Source organism: Ammodytes marinus (assembly GCF_949987685.1).
Source record: "Ammodytes marinus genome assembly, chromosome: 10".
Taxonomy (NCBI): Eukaryota; Metazoa; Chordata; class Actinopteri; order Uranoscopiformes; family Ammodytidae; genus Ammodytes; species Ammodytes marinus.
Genome location: NC_137214.1, coordinates 21422636 through 21443632, shown reverse-complemented (window position 1 = coordinate 21443632; position 20997 = coordinate 21422636). Strand labels below are relative to the sequence as shown.

General features: G+C 39.3%; 1 protein-coding gene across 1 annotated transcript; it reads right to left on the bottom strand.

Moving 5' to 3' along the window:
- Positions 1 to 1310: 1310 nt before the first annotated feature.
- tlx2 (T cell leukemia homeobox 2) lies at positions 1311 to 12663 on the bottom strand (the record flags this gene model as incomplete). The annotated part of the gene is made up of 4 exons (XM_080036181.1): positions 1311 to 1527; positions 4065 to 4299; positions 5070 to 5282; positions 12156 to 12663. 4 exons carry the CDS (start codon positions 12661 to 12663, stop codon positions 1311 to 1313), a joined length of 1173 nt encoding a protein of 390 aa, XP_079892307.1.
- Positions 12664 to 20997: the final 8334 nt, after the last annotated feature.

Genomic DNA, 20997 nt, shown 5'->3' with positions numbered 1-20997 from the left:
AACACATCAGCTTTTCTTGCTCCAACGGAAAACAAAATCTTGTATTTCACTAAAGTCACTGGAATAAAACAAAAACATAAACAAAGGTCAGCCAGCATTTAAAAAACTTTCTCCTGTGCACTCATTTTCATTTGAGCTGGCATTCGTTTTCAAACCTTTATTTATCCAGGGAAGGTTTTGCTTTTTTTTCTGCAACACTACTCCTTCACATTCACAGCTGGGAGCTGCAGTAATCAGTTTTATGGTTATAGAGAAGGTAGCCTATTGCAATCTCTTTCTGATACAGTCAAATGGTATCTTACCTTTGGGTGGTTTCAAACTGTAACGTATTATCAGCGTTGAATCCCACCAGGCTATACAAGCTCGCTAAAATCATAAAGTATTATTGCATGGTTTTCATAACGGTGACAAACAGCAACAACAGAGAGTGAGAGAACCCAAGGAGACACAGAGGGAAGAAAAAACAGAGAGGTTTGTCTTCTTTTCAAAAAGTCACAATATCATTTAATATAAAACACCTTTAAATTGAACAGAGTGAAGAATTCGCCGTCAGGACTTCCACCATCCATTACCATTTGAACACTGCAGTCCACGGCAGCTGACTTCAATGGTACTTCCGAGTGCACACAGAAAAGGGTTGAAACATGCATTTACTACATTGTACAAAGTCAAAAGCCAAAAACAGGAGGTCTTTTTTGCCATAATAGGCAGAGGGTCTCTGCCGCCTCGTGACGGATCCAGAGGCAAAAGGGGGGAACAGTCTTGATAGTTGGGCATGTACAGAGGTGTCCATTTGTTTCCTGGCACTTATGGATAAAGTGCCCTCCTCTCTTTTAGACCGACAGCTGAAGGAAAAGTGGAAACTTGGTGTGAGGCAGGAATATGACTTAACACAGATATTTAAGGTAACAGTTGTAGACTGTAGAATTGCAATGTCAGGGTGGCTCCTGTGCTGTGAAGGCCGCTTACAGTGTAGTGTAGGTCCTGGCAGTAACAGATAGCTGTCTCTCTCTACACACGCTCCCCCACCATGTTGCTGGTAACGATCAATATGTGAAGAAGCACAATGTCCATATTTTTTTTTTACCCAAAAAAACAATCATCATTCACCTGTATCTATGACAATCCAAAGTGCTGCGTTTTGAACGGCAAACACTCCTGAAACACAGTGAACATATTCCTCCCTTTTGTCCATTCTGACGAGACTTTAATAAACACACTTCACTCCCCACCCCCCTAATCCCTCTCCTCTACACATCTACTCACACACACACACACACACACACACACACACACACTGACTCACACGCTCACACTACAGATGCCACGGAGGTGACGGAGGTCACCTTATTGTCGTCTGCCCAGGGCTGCAGGTTCTGCAGGGCGTAGAGTGAGGAGTTGTGCAGGCAGAGCGGGTCTGGCTGCAGTGGCTGGCTCAACGTCTTCTGGAAGGCTTCCTGCTGAAGCTGCAGCATCAGCCGGTTGGCCTGCTGCCTCTCCGCCTCTCTCTCCTCTGCAGTCTGTCTCCTGGGTGGATGGAGGAGAAAAAAAAGGGGAGCAGAGGAAGATGAAACACCTACACAATCTTTATGTTTTATGAGGCAGGCACAACATATTGAGCAATGCCTCATACCACTGTATTGTTCACACTTTCCTTATAGACAGGCATTACATATATTTAAACGGGCAGGATTAATATTTAAGCATTGGTTTTCAATTAGGGGTCAGAAACCCACAATATGTCAAAAGTTAATAAAAATCTGACGGAGCATGAGATGAGTAAGTGGCTACAAGGAACTTTCAGTTTCATGTTAATTATAGTGGCCCCTTTGGACAGAAGCAGTAGTGTTTTCAAGATGCCAGCTGTTGTTCCTGTGTGAGCGTACCCCGAGAAAGGCATTAGGAAAAACTTTATAAAAATAGCGTTCTTTGTACTGATGGTCTCGTTTGCTGTTAAATGTTATTGTTGTTATGATCGTCCAAGAAAAACATTAGATTTTTTCAGAAAAATGTAAAAGTTAATCGTAGCTACTTTAGGAAGCAGAGTCATTTGGCTGAACAAAAGTTTAATTACATCTTCTCTATAGCCACTTAAAGTTTATAGGATGTATCATTGTAAATCTGCAAATTGAATCTGTTTGTTCGTTTATGCAGCACCTGTGTCAGTTATTTCAGCTTCAGGCTGGATGACAGATGATCAAGATGAGTGACAGGTGTTGGTGAGGGAGCGTAACTAACGGAGGGGGAGGAGGTACATTACACTTTCTGCCTCAAGCCGGTGAGACTTTACATCTGTTCTTTTTTCTTTTCTGTTCAATTAAAGATCAGTAACACAGATGTGTGTTTTCCTGAAATAAACACGTTTCAAAATGATACGTTCTTTGAATGGCAAAGCTGTAGTATCCATGTCGGAAAGTATCCAGAGAGAAGCAGACTCACTGGGTGAGTTTTTAGTGATCATCATACTTTGAGTATGCAGGATTATAGAATTACAAAAGGTAACGAGAGTCTGAAGGTGAAACCAGAAATACAGTATATGAGTGAAACATTTATGAATTTATTAAGAATTATATTAACATGATCCAAATTTTTCTCCTATTGATTATAGAAATGCAATTCTGTCTCCTGTGTGTGTGTGTGTGTGTCTGTGCTAATATTTGCCTATAAGTGCTGAAAGTTTCCCTATAAGCAACACAGTTTAAGGCATGATAAAGAATTTACGAGGCTCTATTGAGATCACAGTAGTGTTGCTAATAACCCACACTGTAATAAACAATCACTTGCTGTTACAATCAGCAGCCAAATACGAATGGCAGCTAGAAATTACTTGCGGAAGCACACCTCTGAAACACTCTTTCATGCACACCAACCTCCATCCATTAGCCACACATTATTGTTAACAGCATTATCATAATCTGATTCCCTGGCTGCTTATTTGATCATCGTCTTGTTACTAGCGTAGTCGTCACGCAAAGACATCCCTCATGCTCATCCTATCAGGTGCACACTACAGGGAAATGGCATAAATCTCAGCAAAACTAGGAAATCAGAAAAACAGACGAGACAATTCCCTTGTTACTCGTAACACGACGATCAGTCTTTGACTACGTTTGGTGGAAATGTCATTTTTACTGCATCTTGAAGTGAAAACTGTTTAATGCGTATGTACTGCTACTGGTTGTAATTGTTGGTCTTTCACAAATTGTTTAATTTCTTCAAACCTAATTTCAATAGTATCTGCTTGTTCGGGAAAAGGATATCACAAATACAGTGACTCAGAAATGTTTATCACAAAATAAAAACATAGCCTACGTTAACATAAGTGTTTATGTATATTAAATTTAGAACTCATTCTAAAAAGCTTTAAGATCATTTACCAATTGAAGCCCTAAAAGGTCATTGAGCTGTTGGTAATATGCTTTTGAAATATGTGTTGTGTCACTTTAACTATATGGGCAGGGCTTCATAATTACATTTCCTACTCATTTACTTCCAAATGGCTATAAACAACAGTTAGAATGAAGTGAATGAGTGTGTGCTTTTTTTCTGCCTGTGAGTGTTTGAGTATTGCTTTGGACAGCAGGTTTCTAAAAGGCCTTTCAGGAGGCTCACTACTCACAAGTAATTGTGCTTGGTCAAGTGAACTGGCCTCGACTGGCAGCTAGGCTAAGCAAAATGGGTGTTGTACGACGCCTTGGATGCTTCAGCTGCAGGCCATTTTACTTGTGTTTAAGGTAAAACAATAGTAAGCATTTTGGATCCAAGAGCTAAACACACTGCTGTCGATTTATGGCACAGGTAAAATTGGAAGGAATGGCTGCTCTGGGTGAACATCATGCCTTCATTTAGACAAACAGCTTTCTGGAAAAACCACAGTGGCTTCTTTTTTTCGCTTAAGAAGCTAGGTCATGATGGAGAGACAAAATGAGCTAAATATGGCATGTGGAAGAGATAATTGTGATGCTTTGTTTTTACTATCCTCTACTTCAACTCCAGTAAAGGACAACTGCACCAACATAACACTTTAACTGAAAGGAGCACCCTGGCGAAATATGAAATCTTACCGCCATTTTGTCCGTCGGTTCTGAAACCAGGTCTTGACTTGTGCGTCTGTCATCTTAAGGGCCTTGGCCAGGGTGGCGCGCTCAGCCGACGCCAAATATTTCTGCCGATGAAAACGTTTCTCCAGCTCGCAGATCTGCACCCGGCTGAAGGAGGTGCGAGGCTTTTTCCTCTTGGGCGGTGTGCGGTTCTGGTAAGGGTGGCCGATACGACGGGTCACGGAGAATGGTGAGAGAGCTGCTCAAAGAAAAGGGTGAGAAAAAAAGAAGGATTTGTTTGACTTTGTTTGGCTATTCAAGCATTTCACTGGATGGACTGTAGCTTTGTACGTGGTGACATCCCTTTAATATGAATAATATGGTGATATCCCTTTAAAAAAAGTCCACGGGAGCATTAGCAATAAGATTACTGTAAGTAATCGAGGTGTTTGGACTGTGGTTCTAGATTAATATCCGTTACTGTACGGAGTTATTTCAATTTCTAAACTGGAATGATCTGTGCTTCTGAAATAAAAACTTATTTCCCTTGAGGTTTTGTTCGTATACGCTCATGTTATAAACACAATTTTGTTAACCAGTCCTCGGAAGGATAAAATTATTGTCCATTTTGTCTTAACTCTGAAAAGCCAGTGTGTTTGGGGAATCTAAGAGAAGGCCCAGAAGCTGCCAATTGAAGAAGATAAATGTAATTACAACTGTTATTCCCTCGCCTGCAGCACAATGGTTCATACAGAAAGGAAGTCCAAGGAAAAGTCTCAGAGAGACATTCAGAAAGCTGGAGTATGCAGCATATATTCCAAAAGCAATTCAAGGAATGACATTACTCGCAACTGCAACTGAGTTAAACAATGGTAAACATCGCTGTAAATCAAGATCAAGCTTTGGCAACATTAAGTATTATTTGTGGCACTTTCACAAACAGTAATGTTCAATATCTAAAACGCACACAAGAGGGACTTGTAAATAAAAAATGGGGGAGATAGTGTTACTGGGGAGGGGGTGACTCACCTGGGCAAGCCCCCTTTGGGAAAGGATAGTCTGCTAGAAGGCCATTGCCGTCTCGCAGGTGTGCTAGCTCGGGGTAATAGCATTTGGCTAAAGTCTCCACCGTGCTCCAGACAGGGACCCTGCCGATGTCTCCCTTGGGGAGAGGACAGAGGGACCCGGCAGGCCCCGGCCCCCCTGTGGCCTCTCCGGCTCGACTCTCCTCTGCCTGCTCCGCTAAAGGAAAGGGAGACACATTCAGGGCCCACATCTGGAGCACAGCAGCAGCCGCTGTGCAGGCGCCGACGCATAGCAGCTAATCACATGAAGGGAGGCTGAATGATGAACAGAGTCTACTTTAACTGGATTACTACTGCTCTCTTAAGTTAGCATTTGGAAAGGTTTTCGCTCTAAAATTAGCTATTAAGAAAACATAAGTGGCAACTAGCATGGTTACAAAGATGAATCAGGCACATCAGAATCAAACAATCAGGGTCATCCACTGACAATGTGAATGTCAACATATGATTTAATAACCACTATAATATTATTAACCCACACAAAAAAATGGCACTAGTGCAGGGTATTTGCATTAAGCATTTGTCATTAAAACTCCTAACTCAAATGTAAAAGTATTGATCATGCACAAATACACAACTTCATACATATAGCCACCATTATTGCAGAACAGACAACTTATGTTTTACAGTTATTATGAAAAAAATAAATGTTGAATGTTGACTAAATGTTTTATCTTTGTAAATAAATTACATACACAGGTGTATGTATACAGGCCTGTTTCTCGTGACCTGAACTGCTTTGTCTTTGTGTCTCTTCAATAATATGAATTGCACACTGCCACTGGACGAGCATACAATGTGTTGGTCTTCCATATATGCACCCACTTCTCGCTGCTACACTTTCACATATCACTGTATATGGGTATTAATAACAATTTATCTTCTGCATCATAAAATATCTATGAATCCTGTCTATTTTGTCAGCCATGGGTAAACAGAAGATCGATAATTGTAATGAGATCCGTTTTGGCCATAGATCCACTCCCCAGCCACATTCTCATTTCGAGGCAGAATGGAAATCAACCACAGGAGCAAAGGAACAGTTTATGTCTCTTTCTGTATCTTAGTGTCATTCCACCCCAGCCTGCTGTTTCGCCTCCATGTCTTACAGGGTGTTTATTTGTTTTTGTTTTGTCAGGAAAGCTCACCAGAAGCCAAAATGAATATGAACACATCTGCATAGGTGTCCCATGGGGGGCCACGTGCTACAGCTTCTGCTGCTGCTCGCATAGTTTCAGCAACCTCAAAATTCATTTGCCGCACAGACAATGATGACAATTTGGATGGGGAATGGAACATGAAGCTAGTATGCACTCTGCAGTCGTTTCCAGGGAGCCGCCAACGTCCCCTGATGGTGCTCAACACGAGTGGCAAATTGAGGAGTACATGGGCAAATGATTTGTAAAAAATAAAGATGAATAGCTGCAATGTGCTGTTACAGCATAGGTCACATACAGTTAACATTACCTGAGAGCAATGATTAGCAATGAAAATGTAAAAGCCTGAAATGAAAACTCGCTCATTTTTTATCATGTTTTGTGCTGGATTTATGTTGACTGTGTCTTCTTTTTCTCCCTCTCGTTATTATTTTTAATCTCCTATGGTAATATTCCTGTAATATTACTATCAGGTTACACATAATGTTTTGCACTGCTGCACAAAAGTAGTATAAATGGTTATTGTATCCCTCTCATGTTCCTTGAGGGGCATCTCTGGTATTTAATCAAGAATGTGATGAAATTCACATGATGTTTCTGATATTTCTAGGAGGTGCTCATAGTAGACTGTGGTGCCTCTGTGTCCAATATAGTGGCCTCAAATGTTATGTTTATATATCTAAAATGATTTACAGTCTTATTTATATGGTGACTGTTCTATGTTGTTTCTAATAGATATGCATTTGAGCATTGAAATGTCTCTCTTTTTTGGTTGGCGCCTTGTTGCCCAAAACCTGGCCTTACGGGTCACATGCTGAGAGCGAACAGGCCTGCTGTTGCTCCCAGAAGCAGGTCTGGCTAACTAATACTGCATTAGATGGCTATTTTAGGCCATCTGTGGGCTAACTAATGGACCAGGCACATACAAGCACGTTCAGAGGCAACCCAAGAGGAAGACAGAATGCATGCAGGAGCCCTCCACGGTGTGCAAAATGCTGATAAATACACGATACAGTGGATACTGCATAAGTCAAATGGAATGTTTTGACTGAAGGTGTGAGGCTAGGACTCTTCAGAAATCAGATATGCCTTCATGTTTTATCCATTGCTATTATTATCAGGACTGTAAGCTATACTGTACTGGGTGTTTGAGCTTGTGTGATGTAAAAAGCACAGAATATTTTGGATTTTAAACCAACATCACAATATGAGGCTGTCCCTGCTCAACTTCACCAGCCCTAATGACATTTTATGATAACCCATAATATTACGGGATTGTTGTTAATCTTGAAATCATATGTGTTCATTGTGTCCTTAAAGAAAGCCAATTTTGTCTTGGTGTGTTATGTAGTGAATTACAGCCTAGTGAAGGCATACATAATATCAGACAATATGAAAACAACTTTTATTTAGAAAACCAATGTATTTTGACTTCTCTTAATTCTCATTATTCTGATTCTAATCACAGACGTAGAACATTATATAACAATCAAATATGTCTTGTTGTGGGCTAGCTCATAGAACCAATTTAGGCTACATCTCCTATGAAACAATATTAAAGTGGAGATTCCTAATCCCTCGGGGAAAAAAAACTGTGACTGTGGTAAAAAATTAAATAAAAAGGCATACTGTTTTGTGTCCCTACGTTAGGATTTCACTTTGAGAACAATAATATAATAATCAGACAATTTTTTCAGTTGTTTTCTTTGTTTTTACAGAGAAGCTGGGAAATTATAATATTTTTTTTAAAGAGAGAAACTCTTATTCCTGTAGAAAAATACAAGGAAGGAAAATATTGAATAAAAAAACTCAAATAATAAAATTATCAGATGTTTTCTTCCCCCCTCATAAATTAAAAAGAGCGAGAGAGCGCACTAAATCTTCTGGGTAATACAATTTAGCATAAGCATATGAAAAAATAAAATGCTACCATGGAGAATATGTTTCCCATAATAAAAACACGTATACTTAATAAGTCTTCTCGGTGACAGCGCCTCCCTTCCCCACTGCGGATATTACCTTTGTAGCAATCTAATAAATATATCCGTGAAGGATTCTAAAGGGGATATTGAAATATAGCACGAACATATATTGCTATTTATTACACTATACGGGACGCTGTCTTCTGTCACAGCGACAATCAGGTCAGCGGTGGAAACAAGACAGGAGCGGGTTCAAACAGGAATATAGAATCCTGTTTGTTTGTTTGTTCTGTGTGTTATTGGTTCTGTTTATTGTCAAGATGCCAACTGTCTACTTGTATAATTATAATCATAATAATAATTATTATTAGTAGTAGTATTGTACATTTGAATAATAATAATAATAATAATAATAATAATAATAATAATAATAATAATAATAATAATAATAATAATAATAATAAGCATAATCATAATCATAATCATAATAATCACAATCATCATAATTATAATAATAATTTAAATGCTAGTTTACAGCAACTTGTGTAAGTAGCCTATGCTTTTATCACGTTTGGCCGATGTACAGTACTATATTTGAATATTTGTTCATTTGGAAGAATTTTAACTGCCCACATTATGATTTCAAGATTTTAAATAGGCCTATAACGTGTGCTGTAAAACCTTCATTTTATTATTGTATTGATTGTAGCATTTTACTATAATGACTGTGTTATATGCATGTTACATTACTTTGCTTTTCTGTTTTCTGTTTCTTGTTTTTTTTCTTTTTCTTTTCTTGTTTTTTATACATTATGCCTATAAATCCATGTCGAGTGTCGTGCATGTTAAAAATTGGCTTAAGTAAAATAAATATAAATGAAAATTGTCTAAAATCCAGTCAAGTTTTTTAGTGCAGAATGGAAAAGCTTCTGGTGTCCTTCTACCGCTGCTCAATAGAGAGCATCCTCACTTACTGTCTGTGTGTCTGGTACAAAAGCTGCACAGTGGCACAGAGGAAAAGGCTCCAGGGGGTTGTAAAGGCAGCACAAAAAATCACCGGCTGCCCTCTTCCCTCCCTGGAAGAACTGCACAGCTCCCGCTGCCTCAAAAAGTCACACTCCATCCTGCAGGACTCATCACACCCCGGTCACAAACTGTTTCAACTACTGCCATCAGGCAGGAGATACCGGTCCATGAAAACCAGAACAAACAGACTTCTTAACAGTTTTTACCCGACAGCCATAACATCACTTAATGCTGCTAAAAACTAAGGCATAGTGTGACACTGTTGTGTAAAGCACATTTATGAATGTGGATGTTGTTTGGGTGTGTCTTATGTCCTATGTGTCTTATGTGTTCCTTTTTTTAATGCCTATAGTTGATAGTGACTATTTTATGGTTTTAATTTAGTTTTAATTTATTTAATTTATTTATTTATTACAAGGACTGCACTTAATTTCGTTGTACCTGTGACAATGACAATAAAGATATATTCTATTCTATTCTAAAAGGGAAATATCGCTGCTGTTGCTAAAATACTGCCTGCTACTACGCATGTCAGTACTTGCCTACTACCAATTACCTAGTAAAACTGTAATATTATTAAATAGAAAATGTATAATTCAAAAAACTAATACATGTATTTCTGCCCATAGGTTGAGTAAGCACATGGGGGAGTGGGGATCAACATGAACACGTCTTGTGTTTTAGAGATCATTTCTTAAATCCTAAAGCTTCGTCAATCCGCTTCTCATGATTCATAACATGATGTAAGCAAAATGAGAGAATTATATTATGGTGCAGTTTTACAAGTTTCGTTCACATCCCTACAAAAAGGAAAACAGACAAACAGCCATTGGAAATGTTTAGCTGCTTAAATCTGTACGAGGACGTTTTTCTCCTTCTGTTTCCAACTTGAACAGCGAAGAAAAAAGCGAGAGACGGAGAGAAATAAGTGGAATGGTCCATTGCCCAGGATGTGTTGTGTGTGTGTGTGTGTGTGTGTGTGTGTGTGTGTGTGTGTGTGTGTGTGTGTGTGTGTGTGTGTGTGTGTGTGTGTGTGTGTGTGTGTGTGTGTGTGTGTGTGTGTGTGTGTGTGTGTAGCTGCCGCTACTGTAGCTGCTGCTGATCAATACAGTGGAAAGATATAAGCTGCGAAATAATTACAGCGACACAAAGCTGCAGAGAAATTAAACGAGAGGCCCTCGGTGACTATGAGTAGAATTGATAAGCCTATTTACACTGTATCTTTTTGCAGTTGACATATCGTCCCCCAGTATTAAATAATTAATCAGGTAAAAAGAACGGAATGGTGAATATTTAATGTGTGGAGAGGTGGGGGGTGGGGGGGGGGGGGGGGGGCGTGCAAATCCTGGATGGTTATCATATTCATCTTCAAGAGATGATGAGGTCATGAGAATAAAATGAACAGTGGAGCCATCCCCCCATATGAAAACTAAATGAATAAAGACACACCAATGCCATACCTCTCTGTGTGAATTAAGGCCACTGATACTAATTAATTTAACATCTGGCCATTGGACAAAAAGGAGCCTTTTAACTTACACATGACAAGCTTTGTTGATCAATGTGCACTGTCTCTGGAAAAATACAATGATAATTAATTATGCATGAAAACATCTGTAAATTAATTTTCTTTTCAAAATAATGAGTGACTATTAGGTTATGTTGGTTGCATGACGGTTTTTGAAGCAACAAGAAAAAAGAACCTCATCATGGGAACTGGCTGAACATATTATTATGGCATAATATTATCAGAATCATGCCATAATAATGCCTCATAGGCATACTAATAGCGTAAAGTTCATTTGAAAGAAATCAATTAAGTATTGCAATGCTTTTGTCTTAATTGTCTTAGTCAACAAACAGTGTGTAGTCTTATTATTGCATTACTGCTGCGTCGTGGTATTTATTTTACCGATTGCAGCGGGGCAAAATGAAATTCAAATGTATAACCTTGCAAAAAAAGAAAGGGAGAACGTGAATTTATATCAGACCCTTGTAAAGAAGCTGGGTCGGCAGTGTGGGCTCCATTTGTCCAGCGAAAGTGAACAGAATGAGTTTACTATAGACCTATATGAATTATACAAATGTATTTATGTATTTTGTAATTTAATTGTGGCCTTTCCATTCGTGGAATATGTATTTTGGAATTGGAATTAAAATGCTATAGTACGCTTTGTGGCACACACGGTGAATCCATAATAATAATTATAGGCTACTATTAATAATAATAATAATAATAATAATAATAATAATAATAATAATAATAATAATAATAATAATAATAATAATAATAATAATAATAATAATAATAATAATAGTCATTATAGGCTATACATTTCATAATACATTTTAACCTCCCAAATGGTATAACTAGAATGACTCATCCTCCTGTTTTCTCAATTGTCTCGAGACGCAAAGAAAAAAATCATTCATCCTCATGAAAAGACGGGCAACGTAGTTATCCGTCATGCGCTGTAAATGGAGAGTGATGGTCCAATACTGATTCATCAGCATGCCCATGTCAATTTCGCCACTCGTTTGTCAGAAGGCTCTTCCACCAATATAACACGGACTTTGTGTGTGCATATAGGCTACTACGATTCGTTATAGATTACAGCGTAAAGATGAAACCAGCCTCACTTTGCTGAGGTACCAAGGCCCACTTCAGCCTGCACGTGCACTTCTTGGTACGGTGCATGTTTTTTAACACAAAATACACCACTCAAACCAAGGAAAATATTGACGCTACCTTTCTGTGGTGGGGTCTTGGGGCTCATTTATGTATTATGGCATGGAATGCAGGTGAAGTTGCGTGAAAGATAGATTGTATAGCCGACAGAAATCCTCTGGCCTATAGCTGTTTTCAATACAAAGGCACAAATCAGACTTCAGGTGCTGCAGGGTCACGAATAAAAATAGTTTTACCTGTTAATCTGTCCTTGGCAAACCTCCTACTGCTCTCCATCCACGGGAAGGTGAAGTTTGACGCATTCCCCATCCCCATCCCCATCCCCATGCCGGGCACCGAGGCGATGCCGGGTCCGAGGCCCGGTGGGTGCCCTGAGGGGGGCGGATGCGGCGCAGCAGCGACGGGCGGAGGCGGCATTGGTCTGTGCGCCGGCACCCGGATCACCCCGCCGGCGCCACCCGAGTTTACGTTGACGTTCATGTTCATACTGACGTTCATGTTCATGTTGACATTGTAAGAGCTGGCCAGACCTGCAGCCATGGAGCAGGCTGGGTTGTAGACACTGTTGTAGCCGTTGCTGTAGACGTTGGAGGCCAGTGCGTAATCCGGTTCCCCGGTCCGGTTGGGAAGCATGCAGCCGCTGGACTGGTCCGAGCTGTTGAGGATCTGGTCGATCCCGAAGCTGATGGGCTCATGTTGCTGCTGGTGCGTCTGGTTCACCTCCTCGATTCCGGTGTGCTCCATAGTTTTTTTTTTAAATATGTTCTTGTATGTGTTTGTCAGTCTATGCTCTATCAGTGCTCGGATGTATTTTTGCAATCTATCTCAAAAATGAAATGTTTGTGCTGCAGTATTGTTCTGATGTTTGTTCTCAAGCATCGACGCAGGCCTGCGCTACTCCCAGGAAACCACCAACGTGTCCAGCGCCATCCAATAGCCTAATCTTGCCATTGTTTTTGTCCAGCAGTGGGATCATGTGTTCCCCTAAATAAAAATTCTATCCATCGGACTAAGCAAAAGCGTATCCATGTTTTACAGCGCGTTCTTTCCCAGTGAACTACACACGAGACAGCCTCTATAAAAACAAGAAAAAAACAACCGAAGATGCCAAAATTGTTTTATCCCGAGTACGTACAGAGGAAAATCCGTGATTTTCTTTTAGGGGGAGACAGTTCTCTTAATGCGCTTTGTTCGCCTGCAAAGGCAATCCATACACAGAGGGCATGGCAGGGGTACGTACCCAAGCTCGTCGCATCAAAAGAAAGCAAGAGACAAAACAAAACAAACCCGAAAAGGCGAAAGCCCACTGACCTCGCAGGCAGAGGATATTAATTGGAAGGGAGAGCAAAAGATGGCTCTGCTGTGCCGAACGGTGAAGTGCGTTTCAGCAGGTGAGACAACCCTCTGCGTAAAAGCAGCCATTCGGTCATCCAGCCGAACCTCCCTCCTCCTCCCATCCCTTCTCCCCTCCTCCTCGGCATAGGGCAGTTGTTTTGCTTCGGATGTCTTAAAGAAGCCGCAGCTCTCTCTCTCTCTCTCTCTCTCTCTCTCTCTCTCTCTCTCTCTCTCTCTCTCTCTCTCTCTCTCTCTCTCTCTGTGTCGTCTGCAGCTTTCCTGGAGTTAAAGAGAAGGTTCTGTGCCTTTTAGTGGCGCTGACAAGTCGATGGAAGCGGTTTCCAAAACAGTTTTGGCGTCAACACTCGTTGAAAATGCTGAAGTTAATTGTTTCATGCAAGGGCAATCTCTCGTGTCAGAATAGATAGATTTTACACTATGGTTTTCCTTTGATTTTCATAAGGTTCTTTTAATTTTAGCATTTCTTTCCATCTTTCCTCAGAGACTCTTCATATTACCCTGTCTCTTTAAAATGTATAATGATCAGCATTTCAAAAAAATCTTATCCCTAAGTGATGCATAGGGTCATACCCTTTGCACCCGAAGGCTCCTCCTTGCTGTTGGACATTATTTTGTACAGAACCTGACTTTGTTTTCAAGGTAGCAATGAAACACGGAGGCCTTATTTCTTTCTGTGTTTGTTTCTGTAGGCTGCTACTCACTGTCTGTGTAATTAAACCAGCCAAATATTTATCCATGGACCACCCAGCCCCAGTTTAGGGACCATTAGCCAACGTTTGGTTCAATGAGCGCTGAGCGAATATAAGACGAAACGGCGAGATGCGCCAATGGAAATGATACCCTCCTTTTACTTTAGCTGGCAGGCGACATCAGCACACTTTGTCCTACAAGACACAACAAATACCGGATAGTATCCATCTAAAGAGAGAGAGAGAGCGAGAGCTGCTCAGTGCTGAAACACAGTAGAGTAGCCCATGGGCCTAATTTACTAAAAGCAGTGGTAGGCCCATTCCAACAGAAGGCTACCACAAAGTATGCCATATTGAGCCTGTAGGGGGACAAACAGACCAGATGTATCAGATGGATAAATAGATAGATAGATAGATAGATAGATAGATAGATAGATAGATAGATAGATAGATAGATAGATAGATAGATAGATAGATAGATAGATAGATAGATAGATAGATAGATAGATAGATAGATAGATAGATAGATAGATAGATAGATAGATAGATAGATAGATAGATAGATAGATAGATAGATAGATAGATAGATAGATAGATAGATAGATAGATATAATGATAATTAAACAAATACATGGCAGCTGGAGTGAGATCATGAAGCCCAATGTGAAGCGCGCGCGTTGCTGATTTGCACAAATTATTTAACCTTTCTTCGCCCGGAGCGACGACGCGGTTGGCCAGGGTCTCAATTCAATAAAAATGAAAAATCGCTCATAATAAAAGCGCGACGCGGGGAAAAGCGAATTTAATATATCACCGTTTTATTACGCACTTATTTCACTTTCCGTGCGAATAAAGATATCTCTCAACTGCACAAGGTGGCTAGAGGGAAGCATAAAAATCAATTGTGTGAATTCAGGGCCATATCAATAACGGCAAGGGGACGAGAGCGGTGCGAGCGCGGCTGGCTATTAGGCCTGTTTATATTTGCGCGTTACAATAAAATGAATAGAGACGAGAGGATGCACTGAGCCTCAGATCAGCTTACTGACAAGGTAATTGGCCGTTTATGCAAAAGCAGGAAGATCTATGGGCCGGAAGGCGGAGAATAATGTTTGAAAAGCCTCGTCGGGATTACACATCTCTCCCAGTTTGTGATGTCAGAAGCAGCAGCAGCATGGATGTGATGTGTGATCGTGCGTCACATTTAGTGCCACAGATCAAGATGTTTATGTGCACCAACACCGGGGTTCCCAGAATTAATCATGTCTATGGATGTCAGTTTGACGTGGAGAAAGAGGAGAAAAGTGTGCGTAAAAAATCCAAATCTGTTGTTACAGAAAAACACTCTTCTACGTTGCAGATTGGATGCCATGTGCATCCGACTGTTATATTATAAAGTAAGACAAATACCCTCTATGCACATTAATCATGGCCTTTTCCGACTGAATACAATTACTTTAACTGAATATAACACACGCATGCATTCATTATAGGGTTGATCTGCACTTCGCTCTATTCATTTTTTAATGTAGAGGACTCCCATTCCACATAAAGTGTTCTCTTTTTATGCCAGATCTAAAATCAGATGCCAGATGCTTCTGCTCAGTGTTGGTTTGGAGTGGCATGACTCTCCATCACTGCAGCGAAGCACGACAGAACACACACAGCTCCTCCCTATTCATATTTATTTGTGGCAACATTGGGTAACATTCATTGGGTACCTTCTTTGCTAATAACCACAGAGACACCTTTTTGTGTTGGTTGATGTTACTCATTCTTAACTGTGAAAGCAAATCAACACTCGTAACCTTCAATCTGTGCCAACTTTATCCGAGCGTGAAACACCTCATATTTATCGAGGACAAATTGTTTATATATATATATATATATATATATATATATATATATATATATATATATATATATATATATATATATAGAGAGAGATTTTATATATAGATTATATATATATATATATATATATATATATATATATATATATATATATATATATATATATATATATATATATATATATATATATATATATATATATATATATATATATATATATATATATATATATATATATATATATATATATATATATATATATAGATATATATAGATATATATATATATATATATATGTGTGTGTGTGTGTATTAGTTTCACAAAACTAATATAAAGGTTTTGGAAACCAAGGGAAAAGGGACTAACATTTTTAATATTGTTCTATGTAGCCTATTTTGACAACTTGATATTAAAATTCAAAAATACAAAAAACAAAAAAACAAAAAGCAAAAAAAGCAAAAAAACTAAAACTAAAAACATTAAGTGTCAATTATTTATTTGTGGAAACCTTTATTGGATGACATGTGAGACTACATGCCGGAATCCTGCAGTTAAAAACCAGTCCCGTTCATGTGGAGGCGAGGCCGTGCAGGTGCGTGAGTTACCGGGCTCGTTGTCCACATGTTGAACACAATGAAAAGTGTGAAGCTCCTATAATCAGGAGCTATATCACAGCTCTCTTCATTAGATCTGACAACTAAAGCCTACTCAACAAGTCACCAAGTGTCTTGTTTCATTATTCTCGGCATTCTGGCCGTTCACTGTGATCTGTTCCCACGAGCTGCTGTTTTAATGAAGCAAAAGGGAATTCAATATCTTTCTTTTAAGTTATCTGATTTCTAATGAGCAGTTTGGGACTCTTCAGACTGATGTGTCACCGTTAACTTCATGAAGTGTATCATCTAATCGTCTGATCTGTTGTTATTTTCCCCTCTGTTACAACACAATTCTGTGTTTTCGTTTATGCTACAAATGAGCCATTCCTATTATATATATTTTTTTTTCATAAATGTGTTCTTCACGTTTTTTTGTGAAATGTGTTATTTTGTCTGTATAGGCCTTCAAAAAATGATTTAACCTTGTAAGACCTTTTACACCTGACCGTTTCACAATATATAGGCTCCCTGGACCTCTGCTCTGTGAATTGCTATTGAAACATCTTCATTAGCCCTTTTTCTCTCTATTGTCAGACATCTTTCTGTCTCGTGTGTAAACAATGTTTACCCACATGGATCAATAACATAGTATCTTATAGTCTATAGCTGCAAAACCAGTGGATATTTAAATTATTATACATTCTTAAACCAAGATCCCTGACTTATTATGGGCTGCCACTGAAGTATTTATAACACAGGCCAATATAGGTCGACCTACATAGTTTTTAAACGCAAACGTGACACGATGCTGTGCAGGATTGTAATCAGCAATTCTACTAATGCAATAAAACCCCATTGCCAATTACGGTGTACCCCCACCACCCCCATGCATGAACCCTTTCTCATTCCAACCCACGCGCGCGCGCACACACTCCCTCTCTCACAATATGAAAGGCCCTCGATGACTTTGCCCCAAGGCGTTGTCTATGGTTGCCGGCTGTGCGTGATGAATCGTTATCTCCAGGCCATGTTGCTCGTCTGGGTAATAAAGTACCAGCAAAGCGGAGACAAAAGGAATTTGTCACAGTTGTCTCCCCGATATATTAGCAACCTATCGGCCGGTTTAGTTTTCGTTTGGGGGGCCAGAGGCCAACTCACCTGATTACGAGGACCTGAAAATTAGAGGCAGAAAATGGCAAGTTGCAAATATGCTTTCGTCACCTAGCCTAAATATGTGGTGGTGGTTTTGTTAAGGGGTTGGAAGAGGTCATTTAAAAACAAGTAGTACATAGACTTAGGCATAATACTGCCAATACAAGTATTCTTTAAATAGACACATAGGGGTTTCGGATCAGCTTGACTCGCAGACTGACAGGTGCGCAACGCTTTCGGACGCCCGAAGCCAATCAGAACTGCGGATTCTAAAGGCAGTTTGTAGACCCATAATAAACATGTAATGTAGACATCACATGTTTTTAGTCCATTGTATACCTGTGTTAATATATTTTTGTTATACAAAATATGTTTTAATAAAATAATAATTGTTTAATGTATGAGCAGTTTCCTGTTGTTGCGATGGGCGAATACTGTTGAAGAATTTAATGTATAATTGTACATATCCTGTAAGATGAAAAATTATTTGCAACTACAGCTGTCATATAAATATTGTGGAACACAAAGTATGTTATTTTCCCATGAAGTGCTGTGGAGTAGAAGGGGAATCAAATGGACTCAAGTAAACCTTTAAGTGCAACAGTTCTGTTTTAACCACTTGGCCAGTGCTCTTCACAATTATCACTATTCAGATGATTAGGGCTCCTATGCTGTTCCTGTTAATATTGTTAGATATTGTTTTGTGTCATTAGTTTTCTGTAAAGCCTCCTTATTAATGGTCATTAGAGTTTTTCCACAGTTCATCATGGAAAACGTTTCCTTAGACTTGCTGTTCACTAACTGTTTCCTTACAATGATGGGACCCTGGGACAATGATGTTGATGCAGAAATCCACTTAGTTTTATTACAAGTTTAATAATTTTTATTTTTCACTTAGTTAAAGCTCTGTTTGGTGATAGAGATTTGACCTGGATTCCCCCACTGAAACACCAAAAGAAGAAATGTTTATTTGATTAAAAAATATGTGTTTGGACAAAAATGGACATGCATGGCAAAACTCCTTCACATGTTGTCAGCTGGTTGCTGGTTTAGGAGTCTTATCCAAAAAAATCATAGCAAGAAAAATTGTAAAAAGCATGCACAGCATACAACCTCTGATAATGGACCTATGTCTGCTTAGTTGTTCGATAACGGACACTTTTAAATTGACAGCTGAAATGATCCCAGACCTGGGGAGGGAGAGTGAAAAAAAACTGCCTCTGCAATCAAGGATGTTGGAGATTAGTGTGACGAAGCCTGTCATCCTCCTCTCTCCGAGGCACTGTTTGGCTCTTTGCTGCTGTTAGGTTGAATTTCAGGGGAAACACACAGAAAAACAACAGTGAACTAACAAAGCAAACATTCAATGGTCAGGGGAAAGGGGCTCATTTGAACCGTAAATGCCTTTAACTGTTATTGTGGCAAAAAATAAATAAATAATTAAATACGTTTTTTTTATATTGATTATTTTTCCTGCAGTTGCCTGGTCAGGATTTTGGAAAACTTAGGCCGAGTACCAACATTAAACAGTATTTGACTTGACTATAAAATGTATTATTGACCAGAGCAACTTCTCTTAGTGCCACATTGGTACTAAGATTTACTAAGAAATACTTCCTGGACTTCTACATTTTTCCTAGTAATCAAAACAGTTCCAATTAGGTAAAATGATCTAATGGCACACTGACAATATAATGTTTTTTGCGTAGCATTGCAGTATATATAACACAAAGGTCATACAGATGCAATTTGTGGTTGATTAATGCAAAATCATTAAGGTTCTCCATAGATTTTCTCCAAAAACATTGATGCAAATGTTTGATGCCAACATAAACACAACTTTACAGACCTTTTTACTTAGAGTGTGGGATCATTGTAAACAGACAAAGGCAAATCTCTGGTTGCCCAACCGTTTTCCCATAAGCCAATGAGTTTATCCCAAAACACTTTTATAAACTTGATGAGGGCAGAGTTGATAACATAAAGAGAAATATAAAAATAATTACATAAACATATGAGAAGGTGTTCTGCATATTTTCTTACTCCTGTGCCCCAACTATTTCACACCTTGCTGTTTGCACTCACTGACGTTAAAATGTACTGTAACTTTTAAAATCTGAATCAGGTCCTGTTAAGATAAGGTATAGTGGTTTTGAAAGCTTAAAAATTATTTTTTCCATTGGGAAGAAATCTATTGCGAAATCTGGACTCCACAAAAATATGGAACATTGTGTGTTTTTTTGGCATTGTTATGCTTTATTGATAGTGTAGAGACAGAGTTGAAATGGGGCAGAGAGGGGAGTGACATGCAGAGAACGACCGCGGGCTGGAATCGAACCCGGGTCCGCTGCTGGCCGAGGCCCATGGGGGGGACGCCCTACCAACTGAGCTAAGGGCGCCCCCAAACATTGTGTGTTTTTCAGTTGAAATGCATGAAAGGGTGAATGGGAAAGTCTGTGCCTTCTCATGTTCCAAAGCTCTGACCAAAACCTTCCGAACCAATCAGAGTAATTAAACTGATATCATCAAATGAGACACTCAAATAAACATGTTTGATGGCATTTAGACAAAGGTGTACTATGTCAAAGAAAGCAGTTCTTTATTGTAGTGGATTTTCTCAAATTTTGTTCAAGAGTAATTTTTTTCTTACAATGTTGACCTAGTTAATTTATTGTAGTTGCTGAAACACAGTTTTATTATTAAAAATGTGTTTACATTCAATATCACCTCAAACTGATTGGTTTGGATGATGTTGCAGTTTATATTATGTTTACAGCCTCTCTGACTATCTACACGTTTGGACTCACCATGTCCCCAATATGAATTGAATTGTTCAAATCCAACATTAAACATCATAAGCACTTAAGCATTAACAGCCAAACATTTAAAAAATTGATAAATAAAAACACAATGTAAAATGTTACTTTTCTTTCACTGCAATAATTAAATGTTACACATAATCACCAAGAGCTTCTAAACGCTGCCACCCTTAAGAACCATTATTCACAGCAGTGGAACCTCTTTTCTTCAGGGTGTGCAAAACCATCCAGAGTAGTCTGCCTACTGGGTCTTTTTCTGCTCAGAGTGTAGGCTTCGGCATCACACTGCAAACCCTTAAATAACCATTCAGCGCTGAGGAACCCTTTTTATCGAGAGTGCGGAATTACATTATTCTGCATTTGGAGGGTTCAGTCCTTGACTCTTCGCCTCCCCTCAGGGGAAAACCTGGCGCCTCTTGCCCGGATCAGACGACTCGAAACTGGACGCAGTGGAAGGGAGTAGAGGAGGAGGGGGGGGGGGGGGGGCTGTGAAAAAAAGAGAGAGGAGGGATCGCTGAAATGGGACTGGATCGAGGGATGTCATGTTGCTGCACTGAGCGTTTCAGGCCTGACAGGCTGCAAGAAATATAGGTAATTTCATTATATTCAATT